Genomic DNA, 11571 nt, shown 5'->3' on the forward strand with positions numbered 1-11571 from the left:
CTTTACAACATCTGTGTGTTTTGATATCCAAGTGCCATTATTTTGTCTCCCTCAAAACATTTAGGTTGTATATAAAAACACAATCCATGGGATTACAGATTTTGGGTCAATAGGGGAATAGTTTTGTAGAAAAACATCCTCAAAGTAAGGAGTTGTATGAAGGCTATAGAAGGTGTTGGTAGCTAAACTAAAGTATTGTATTAGCACCAGTGTTTTACAAAGACAGATGTTCTGCTTTTTAACACCGTGTCGACAAAACTTGGAATTGAACTTAAGACTGACCGATTTAAAACCTGAAATACAAACACAAAGCTGGTGGAAAAAGCATGCAGACACCACATTCACAAATGTTTCCAAATTGCTCTGACAGCTCTGAACTCTGAGAGAGGAATAGACAACAACTTGGCGGACTAGGTTGCTCTCTCTCCTAGGCACCGCCACTGGTCCCAGCATGCTGAGCCCACACAGGTAAACACACTCCAGCAATCAGTAAATCCTGTTTAAAGGGGATTTTGTAATTATGAAAGAAATATTCCCCTTTGATACATATTAAGCGATGTAACTGTCCACATCCTCCTGTATGGAAAGCCAAGATAAACAGCGTTGTTGAATCAGAATAAACCTCCCATCTCCCATCACTGACCCTGGCAGCAGCACTGACGGTTTTCTTGGCTTGCATCGTGCGCACATCAGGTGGGAATTAAAAAAAAGTTAACACTCTCAAGGCGTTAATGGCGTAATGCAGTTAAGTCATCGAGTTAGAAATTCCAACACCGCATCCTCCCTGCACAATCAACGTGGTGCATCCATGTTATTTAGTAGTGGTTAGGGTTTGCAGCCATTTCCTTGTGTTTACTACCACGGTATGTCCAAGTTCTCCCACACACTTTGGACAATATTTCATTTTAGCAGGCTAAACGGCTTAAATGCTCAACTAACTTTATTTACAAAGATTTATGCTTAACAACCCAGTTCTTTTTGAAAATTGATTAATTGACATTTATCAACAAAAGTGCACATTTGTTCCTTCTAGCCTCTCAAATGTGAGGCTGCTTTTCTATCGGTTTTCTATCATTGAAAATTAATATCTTTGAGTTCAAAGATTTGGCTTTGGGCTGTAAGAAATTATGACAGACGCATTTCAAAGGATCAATTGAAAAAACCATGGACAGAGTAACTGATGATGAAAATAATAATTCTTTTGCAGACCAACTAGGATTTCATTCTAAGGGGAAATTCTTCAACTGCTAACCTTTTCCTGGAGTCCAATAACGTGAGACATTTTAAGACTTCTTTATTCCTTAAATTCAAGACCTTTTCAGACTATTTAAAAGGGCTCACAAAAATCTTGAAACAATCCCCAGAACTCCAGTCTAGAGTCCTTTTAGTTTCAACTCTCTGTCAGTTTGTCTGTCTGCGTCTGTGTGTCGGGCCTTCCCGCAGTCTGGCCCAGATCCTGCTCAAATTGGATTTGAAGCCATTAGTGTCCCAACTCAAAGCATATGTTCCAAGTTGCTGAGCATTTCATTTCACTAGACGACGATGAGGGGGCCGAGGAAAAGAAGAAGAAAAAAAAATAAATACACAGACGGCGCAGAAAAAATAAACCAGACACAAACAGGGCTGGACAGAGTTTTCGCTCACTTACAGACAAGAGAGACGTCCCATGCGCCAAAAAAAGCCCACTTTGACTTCAGGGTCACGTTACTGAGCATTAGATTGGGACTACCACTGTGTGTGTGTGTGTGTGTGTGTGTGTGTGTGTGTGTGTGTGTGTGTGTGTGTGTGTGTGTGTGTCTGTCAGTCTGAGTGTGAAAATGCTCTACCCGCATGTTTTCATATGCGGTTCAGAGAGCGATACCTTCCACACCACACAAAAGGCGCTGCTGTACTCCATCACAGAAATCTAAATATTCTGTCTGGGGGTGGGGAGGGGGCATTAGAGCAGGGATTATATTTCAAATGGCAGGCAACCCCCTCACTTGAGATTTTTTTCCTCTCTCTTTGCTGTCAGAGAAGCAACAACTTTATTTATGTCCAAATACTGTGAATGCAGTGAGCGAGAACCCCCAAGCAAGTTGGATCATTATCTGTCAAATCTAAACAAGCCTTTACTTTCCCAGAACAGAACGTGTATTCTATAAGCACTTAAACATAGCGGGGGGATGGGCTTATAGGACTGTGTGTGTGTGTGTGTGTGTGTGTGTGTGTGTGTGTGTGTGTGTGTGTGTGTGTGTGTGTGTGTGTGTGTGTGTGTGTGTGTGTGTGTGTGTGTGAGAGAGAGAGATCCTGGGGTTCCCAGTCTGAGTTTAAGAATGGCAGGGTAAAACACTGCAGGCTCTGTGGAAGCCAGGAAACAGCCTAATGTATTTATCCAAACACATATCTACTGAGAGGCCCCACGGCTTCAACACATCCCCTTCCAACAGGGGCTTCACCTCCAAAAACTACCACAGTGAAAATAGGGAAAAAGCAGGGCTGCACAATATGGGAAAAAAAAAAAGGGGTGGGATTATACCGATTATTTAGATAAACGTTTTGATTATTTCGTCCAAGTTTGCACCTTAAACACACATTTTTTATTGCTGCGTTTCTCAGAGCAGCAGAAGCTGGAAGATCGTGTTGTCGGACTCTTAATATACCTAATAAAAAGCTGTATTTTTTATACAATATCATCCCCAATCTGCTCTTGTTTGTGTTGCCTGGAATAGAACTAAGCTGTCTCCAGATGACAGATGATCATCTACTTTTAGAGACTTGTGCGTTTTGCAGGATTTTCCTCCCAAACATCAGGCAGATCCATTCTTTTCCCACTTTGCTTGTTTCTCCATTCTCCTACAAATAGGTTTTTATGTAAGGTTTCTCTGCTGTTGCTGCTTCTCCTAATGAACAACGCTTAAGGTCAACTGGTGCAACACCGCGAAATAAAAGGCTTAGATGAACCTGACGAAGACTTTCCAGGGAACTGAAAATAAAATCTGTCAATCATAGAAGCATAAAATAATAATAAATCCAGAAATAAGCAGTAACATTTTAGGAACAATGGAACCTTGCAGAGGTAAAATGTTTAAATGTTTTAGAAAAATATAGTTTGTACTACCTATGATTTGCCGTGTTGAAAAGAAAGAATTGAAGGAGCCTCTTCAAACATCAAACTAGAATCTGGTTGGTGAATCCTGTGCTGTCTGCCATGTTTTAACCTTGATTCATATCGAAGCATTTGGCCTGATTTATTGCCATCTTTGTCATCCATTAAAATGGACTGACGTAACACAAACAGCGAGGTGACCTCGTCTCCTTTTCCACATCAGAGGAACTGCACTCGCTGTGCTGGCAGCCCTGCTCACAGCTGAGGAATCCCAAAACAACACAGTGGCAGGCACAATACTGTGAACACTGCCAACAACGGGACGAAGGTAAGAGTCCAATTCAGCTGTTTACACCATTCCATAATTTGACCATCCCCCCAAAATAATCCTGTTTACATGAACATGATTATCCAGACAGAGTGGTGGGAATCGGAGTGTTTGAGGTAAACAAAACAAAAAAACTTGTTTGCCAGATGTTGTTGCTTCCCAAAGCAAGAGTTTGGCTGGCTGCTTTTCAGCCCATCAGTCTGCTACGCTGCGACCCAAATCTTCCTCCAGCTCCAATCTATCCAACGGTTGTCTAAAAAGGTCTTCTTTACGACGTTTATGCATCTGCCTGATCGCTGGGTCTCGGTTCTCGATTAAAAAAAAACGATTCACAGTATGTAAATGTAGTTACTTTTCCCCATGTGACTGCAGTAGACACACAATTTAAAAGAAAAGAAACAATGTAGCTTGATATTACTTTATATGTCTTCATACAAAAATAAAAACATCTGCAACTAAAAACTGCAAAGTGCCAAGCTCTGGCCAGCTTTCAAATACATTTAATTCAAGTATAAAATAAAACTGTTAAATAAAAAGAGCTTTTTGTTCAGAGTACGGTGGGAGTTTAGAGCATTGAAAGATTTAGAAACGGTTCTTCTTATGATTGTGACAACAGCGCCCAGGCGTCAGTGTGAGTTCGACGCAGCGCCATCTATGGGAATTGCGAGCTAAACTCATTTCAGGGCAATAGTATACAAGCCATTACAAAACGAAAAATAATAATAATAAAAATGTAATCGGTAGAGCTTGAATCGTGATACGAATGTGAATCTGTGATTTTTTTGCACACCCCTAGTTAACATGTTCTCAGCACACGTGCAACCTGACTGCCCTTTGTCCAAAAAAAATTAGCGTGGATCTAAAACAGCCGAAATTGACAAACAAATCCACTATCATGACAATAAAAACCCCACACAGGCAACACTCTGGTGCTCTCCTTCAGTCTCTTACTGTCCCTGCTGCAGCTTAACTTTTTACACAACACGCTCAGTGAATACAAAAACATCTCCAGCTCTAATTGGGAGAAGACACAAAGCATTCAAACATGCAGCTGTGTATTAATATCTGTCCGCAGATGAAACACACAGCGCTCTGATGAGTGTGTGCGTGGCGAGGGCTGTCAGGTCACAGCACTCTGACCCACTAACAAGAGGCAGATTGTAACTACATCAGACAAGAGCTACGCTAAGTAACTGGTCTGATAAATAAATAAAAAGAGCGCCCTAATGCGGACAAAGCGTTCATGCACCACAAACAATAACAGTCTCATAGGTAACAGAGGCGAGACGTCCGCGACGCACGACAGGGAGGACAAAACGTCAGAAAAGCTTTTATTCAAATCTGCGTGAACCATGGAAAGCATTTAAGTTTTGTGTGATTGTGTAAATGTTGCCCATTTTTACAATGTGACTTCTGTGTTTTAAACAATATGGTTCACCTGCCACACTCACTGCAAACGTTTTTTTAACCAGTAATATTTAATTTCCTTAAATGTAACACAGTACAGTTTGTGCAGTTTTTGGTCTCTGCCTGTTCTCAAAGTGTGTCCTCGATAGCCATTAGCCACCGTACCACAAGCTTGAGCCAATTATATCAAACTATAAACAAAGACTCCGCATCAAACAGGCTCCTGATTGGCTTCCTGTTGCAACTCAAAAATCTCTGAATTTCTGCTTATTTTCCCCCCAGTCAGGATTATTATATCTTCTACAATGTGTTTAACACGTCATACAAAACCAGCCTTAAAACACCAAAACATAAAATGTGAAATAAAATAAATGAATCAAGACCTAAAGACCTGGGTGAGTGTATGTTTAAAAGTTACAGGTGTTACATGTGTGTGTGTGTAACAACACCTTTGTTGATTAATTCTGATTTTAGTTTACATGGCAGGTGATGCACAGTGTGTATGTGTGTGAGCACTTACATGTGGACATGTGGAGGTTGGAAGCGGCTCTGGTTGATGTTGTAATGTGTGAAGGCCTGTGTGGGGTTGGAGCTGTACTCGTCCACCGTGATGGTCACTTTGCCATGAGCCATCCTTCCGCCGTTTGGACATGAGACGCCGTTCGTTCACCGGGATTCAGCAGCGAGCCGTGCAGCGGTCATCCTTCAGAGCCGCTCAAGAAGCCCAGGAAGTCTCCCAGCAGCAGCAGCAGCAGCAGCGACCCGGCCGACCAACGCGACCACGACACACTGCAGTCTGCACCGACAGGAGCAAAGAGACACACACACACACACACAAATCAGCTGCTTTAAAAACAAGACCACAAGGCATGCACCCACTTCTGAATACACTAGTCGGAAGGTCTTTTACGTAAGAAGAAAGTAGGAAAAAAATGTCTGAATAAATTCATTCAAATGCATTTTTGACTCCGAGCACAAGCAGAGTACACATCAAGTAAGGAGGAGATCTTTTTTCTAATTATTTCCAATCACAATGTTCATTGTGATCAATACTTTACGCTACAATTGCAGTTTTCTTGTTTGGTTTCAGAGAGCTCAAACAAGAACATAACTCTTTTTTGCTGTGCTACAATTTGATTTTGGAATACTTAAATTCCCCAAACTGCTCAACAAACCATTCTTAATAAAATCCTAATTAGAAAAATGCAGTGAGGTAATTTAAATATAATTAGCAGATTCATTCTAGCTTTTCAAACAATATGGCATTACGTTAAGGGATTAGAAATTCTTTCAAAACCTAAACACTGGACTGTTAAGGCAACAATTTACAATCTAGAAGGCTTTTTAATTGCTGCTCATAATCCAGCTGGTTTTAATGCAAACTAATATATTCAAATGTAAAAAAAATAAATAAAACTAAAATGACTGCAGCATGGCCTCTAAGGCATTAACCCTGTTGAAAGCTGCAAGTATAATTCTCTGCTGGTGATCAAATATGTTGCAAAGCATTCAATAATACAAAAAGTTCGTCACAATGCATGCACAAAACAGATCTGACAATTTACCCTGATACACACAAAAATAAAGCAAAGTTCTGCTTTACTTATTCCAGGCCTGGTGCTCCAATCGTAAAATGAACCAGGATCAATCTATCTGTCAACTGAACTTTGCATAGCAGTACATTAATGACTAGATTAGGTAAAAACACACATTCACTTCTTAAATTCTGGAGGGAAAAAGCAGCTATAATGCTGCACAACAAGTGTAGCGTTTGCATCTTCAGTGCTCACTCACCGGGCTTCGCTGTGTGTCTCCTTGCAACCCTGAGCTTCCCTTCTGTCTGACCTCCCTGACTGATAGTAAAGTGGCCACTGTGGGCTTTTTATACCAGACCTCCTGATGCAGCCACAAGCACAAGAAAAAGGGGAAAAAAATGCTCTCAATTTAACGGACGTATTTTTGGAGGGTAATCAGCAGCTCTGGAGTTCATTTGATGGTTAAATCCAGTGATGCAGTTTGGAGTTAAAAAAGAAAATCTGTGACCTCCAGTTGTTGAATATGTTGAAGCAAACAACCTCCCAACCAAAAACTGTCCTATTTTCACAAAAGCATTGATTGATGTTATCTGGGTCAGCTGGATGCTACTTTCTATGATATGTGCTATGAATTTAAGTCAGAAAGATTTATGCCAGCCTAGAAAAAGAAAAAGGTGGGTAAACTCAATTCCTGCACACACACAAAAAGAAGCTCTTTACATTGCAATGACATTATTCCAACTCCACTGAATCCTGGCTGCACAAGAAACAAGTTGGCAAATCTTCCTGGTCCTTAAAAAAAAAAGAAGAATCTCACTTCAATTAAAAGCTGATATGTCAGATGCCTTGAACACACTTCACCTCATTTCTCCCAAGGCAAAATCTAAAACCTGAAGTACTACTGCTGCTGCTGCTTCACGGAAAATGTGCTCTCTTTTTTGTGCAAATGCAGGCCGATTTGTGTGCAGCATGCTTTACCACAGTGTGCACTCGGTGTGTGTGTGTATATATATATATATATATATATATATATATATATATATATATATATATATATATATATATATATGTGTGTGTGTGTGTGTGTGTGTGTGTAACTCGCCTTGCTCGCCTGTCTGTCTCTACCTTGTGGCTACAGTAGCAGCAACTAGCTCTGTAGCTTAGCTTGCTAAACCTGCCCTGGCAATGGATTTTTTTTTTTATTATGCAGGCTGTAGCTTCGTACCGAGCTGCTTTTCAATAACGGTGGTGCACACACACATTCTGTCAGCCCTGTCCTTGAATATACAGAGCCCCCCCGATACACACCATATAGCTAACTTCACGAGTAGAAATCACTCCTGGGTAAGCAGAGAGGGTAAAAGGCGAATAAATTGACCCTTTCTGATACCATGCGTAATATACACGATGTGTGCTATGCGCTTCTTGCTGTTAACAGCTTTCAGAAATGTACACAAAAAGAAAGGAGGTCGGTGCAATCCTGAACTCTGCTCCTGAAATAATAAAAAAACACCCAAAGGTGGTCAGTGTCACGGCACCGCCGCGCTAACCTCTTGCTCGTCCTCGTAAATGACAAGCCACCTTTTAACCGACGGCTTTGTGTCAGAAATTTATTTTTTCCCCCTCACTCCCTCTTCGGTTTTCAAAGCAAAGCGGAAAGGTTGCTCTACCTTCGTCGTGTGGGTTTTTTTGTGCGTTTTTTATCTGGCCGGAGAAAGAGTGTCGGGTCGGGGTCGCCCTCTACGCGGCGGCGGCGGCAGCAGCAGCAGCAGGAGCGGCGGAGAAACGCGGGTCCATGCGGCAGCAGCAGGAGAGCGGGTAGATTCCTAGCGGCCGTCCAGGGGTTGCGGCAGTCTGAGTGGATAGGGCAGAACCTTCGACCCGGCGGGACCTCGGCTGGCTCCCGTGGAAAGAACCAAGACAAGAGAGCGAAGGGGAGTAGAGTCGGAATGGAGGGCGAGAGACACTGACAGACAACAGGAGAGAGAGAGAGAGAGAGAGAGAGAGCAGCCTCGGTCTGACGGAGGGGGAGCCGGAGTGCAGTGAGTCGGAGCTGCCACTGGGGTCAGAGAGCAGAGAGAGCAAGAGCGAGCACAACCCCCGCCACCTCCCGTGCGCGCGCCCTGACCGGCGGGCACACGCGCGAGAGGGAGGGAAAGGAGGAGTGGGGAGGAGAAGCAGAAGGAGGAGGGCGTTCGCGCAGTCCCGCGCTACCTCCGTGCTGCATTCACTAACTGTCGGAAATTGCGGGATTTTGTTGAGATACACTGAACACACGACAGCGACTTGAGCCTAAATGAATTAACTTAAGCATGGGGCGGCTTTTTGGGGGGTAATGAAGCCAAAATGCTTATGGATACATATATTCATTTTTTTATATAGCCTATTTATAATATTAGTACACATGTATTATAACTTTCATAACGGGTTATATGTTGTAACTAATAACTAATAAAAATGGCTTTATTTAAAAGCTTTATTAATGGACGTTTTTGTTCTTTTAACCCCAAGTTGTTTAGCATACGTGTTTGTTTTAAAAAATGTACAGTTGAGTTGTCACATATTTTCACTTTCAATAAATTATTAGTACCACTTAAACATAATGCATTCTTTATAAAGGGGTCAGGTTGTAACTAATAATTAATACGTGTTTTAGTTAGTTGATAAATACATTTTAAGGTAACCCCAAGTAACTCAGAATAAATGTTAGTTACCAAAGCGATTATGTAGCCTGTAGTTGAGTTGTCACATATTTTCTCTTTCAATAAATTAATAGTTTCCCTTACTAATTATTTACTTATAAGTTGGATGGCTTTATAAAAGCTGAATAATGAATGAATGAATGAAGGCTTTATTTCGAACATGTAAAAAAAAAGGATTATTACTGTTCTATATAGCATTAGTAAATTATTTATTAACCATTAATAAAGCCATAAGTTACTTATGAACGCTTTATCAAGAGTGCCATATTTTAAAAAGTGGCACCAAATCTGTTAAAATATCTTCAACTAGCCTTATTTGCACTTCCTCTTTGTTTAAAAAAAAAATTGCATATGAGTTTTGAGTTCTCGATGGCAAACCCCAAACTCGCCCTTCAATATCCATCCTACTGATTACTTTCATCATGCTGGAAACACTGAGAACAGAGACGTCCACCCAGGCTCCTAAATTGACTGTTTTTCCTCAGTATCGTCCGTATCGTGTGTCTGAAGAAAGGTTTTCCTGTGGTAGGCTGTGAGGCTTCATGACATGGCATAATAAGAAGGTTATTGATTTTCTCCCATGAAATCTTATGCAGTATTCAATATTGTGGTTGCTGCACCTTGAACTCAGCATACACCGCCTCGTTTGTAAACCAGCACACATGCTGAAACTAATTGATTGTCTTGGTCTTGATGGACACTAACGGTGAAATCCTGACACAATAGATACATTTTTAAATTGGACTTATTGTAATAATCGGGGCATCTGAACAACGCAGACATGGGCTTACTGTTTACTTGAGCATCAACTAACATACTGAAACACTGTACGTTAATTCAGAACTAGTGTTGACCTGGAATATTTCTTCATTAGATCACAGATGTGTGGGAAAACGGTGCCAGAGTGTAGAAGGTGTTGTAAAATATATGATTAGAAGACAACGCAGCCCCTTTGGGTTCACAAGTAAACAATACTAATGAGTACCTGTGGGAGTCCTTCACACAACCTGAAATGGGGCAGCACAGTTTCCAAACTTTCATGCAACTTGGATGACTGGGTGTAAAAAAATAAAAAAAACAGCATCCAGATCATCAGGGTTTAACTCCTTGATTATCAATTCATTAAATTATAAATGAAGTCTGGGAGAAAGACGGTCTTGATTTTGTTTCATAAGTGTTGAAAAGTACCATATTTTCTAAATATTTCTTTCTTACAGTATGCAGAAATAACAGAGGTTCAATTCAAATTGTGGTTTCCTGTATTTAAAGTACAATGCAGCCTGTCATAAACTTAAAGGTGCCCTGCCACACGTATTTCATTACTTTGTGGTAATGTCTGAAGTTCTACCATGGACTCTGTAACATTTTTTGTGGAAAAAATCCCTTGGTTACCTTGTTTCAAGCCATTCTAGTTTGGTATAGAAAGCCTGCAGGAAGACTCAGCTCGATTTCTGCCAGTTCTCATTAATATTCAACAAGCTAAGCTGCTTGAATCTGATTGGCTAACAGCTAGCCAATGAGAGCCTGGCTGTCAGCATCCTTTACCCAGCGCAACTGGACAAGCTCATGAATAGTAATGAGCTCAGGCAACATGATGTCAGACTGACCAGCTTTTGTAATTGGCCTGATTTCTCCACTTAATTCTTTTCAGTGGCTAGAGCTGACAGAGGAGCTAGCAGTTCATTTTCACATTCACGACATAACACAAACACATATTGACCTAACATATTTAAAAAAATACAAAGAAAAACGGTTTTGTGTGGCAGGGCACCTTTAAAGGGCTGTTTACTAGTTTTCTGACCTTTCGACTCCAGTTTTTTTTTCTTGTGGCAACCTTTCTGTATTGAGGTTGTATCTTACAAAGTCAGCAAACAGCTTTACTGTACTTTTAACCAGAGATGATAATATCAGTTTGTCGGTCGGTGGGTCACACTGAAATATCTCAACAACAACTGGATGAATTGCTTGAAATTGTGTACAAAGATTCCTGGTCCCCAGAGGTTGAAGCCTGCAGGCTTTCGTGATTCCATGGACTTTTTAACTATAGCGCCACCAGGATGTTGACATTTTTGGTTTGGTGAAATTACATCTTTTGGATGGACTGCTATGAAATGTGGTTCCCAGACGATGAATCGGGATGGCTTTGGTGAATCGCTGACTTTTCATTTAGCACCACCAGCAGGACAGTGAAATATCTCTAAATGTACTAAATTGATTGATTGGCACAAATTGCAGACATTCATGTTTTCCAAAGGATAAATCATAATGACTTTATTGATCGTCCGACTTTCCCTCAATGAGGTTCACATTTGTGGTTCGCAGTGAAATGTCTCGACAGCTGTTGGATGGAATACTATGCAATTTGGTGCAGACGTTCACGGTCTTTGTGAACTTTGATGACCCCCTGACTTTTCATCAAGTGGCATCATTAGGTCCAAATTTCACCAATACTTTGGACTTTGGTTAATTTATAAAACAGTTAACAATGAGCATTACATTATAACACAGTTA

General features: G+C 41.0%; 1 protein-coding gene across 3 annotated transcripts in view; it reads right to left on the reverse strand.

Moving 5' to 3' along the window:
- Nucleotides 1-8611, reverse strand: part of mpped2a (metallophosphoesterase domain containing 2a) — a 72231-nt gene extending 63620 nt beyond the window's left edge. The window contains exons 1-3 of one of the 3 annotated variants that reach the window (XM_028583582.1): nt 8029-8611; nt 6618-6719; nt 5344-5619 (exon numbers count right to left, since the gene is read on the reverse strand). In XM_028583582.1, coding sequence (XP_028439383.1) covers nt 5344-5456 — 113 coding nt within the window. In that variant the 5' untranslated portion in view covers nt 5457-5619; nt 6618-6719; nt 8029-8611. Of the gene's footprint in view, nt 1-5343; nt 5620-6617; nt 6720-7908 lie in introns of all 3 variants that reach the window. The other 2 variants (XM_028583591.1, XM_028583572.1) reach the window with 2 other exon arrangements.
- Between the last annotated feature and the right edge of the window lie 2960 nt (nt 8612-11571).

The sequence above is a fragment of the Perca flavescens genome, chromosome 1 (genome assembly GCF_004354835.1).
Source record: "Perca flavescens isolate YP-PL-M2 chromosome 1, PFLA_1.0, whole genome shotgun sequence".
Taxonomy (NCBI): domain Eukaryota; kingdom Metazoa; phylum Chordata; class Actinopteri; order Perciformes; family Percidae; genus Perca; species Perca flavescens.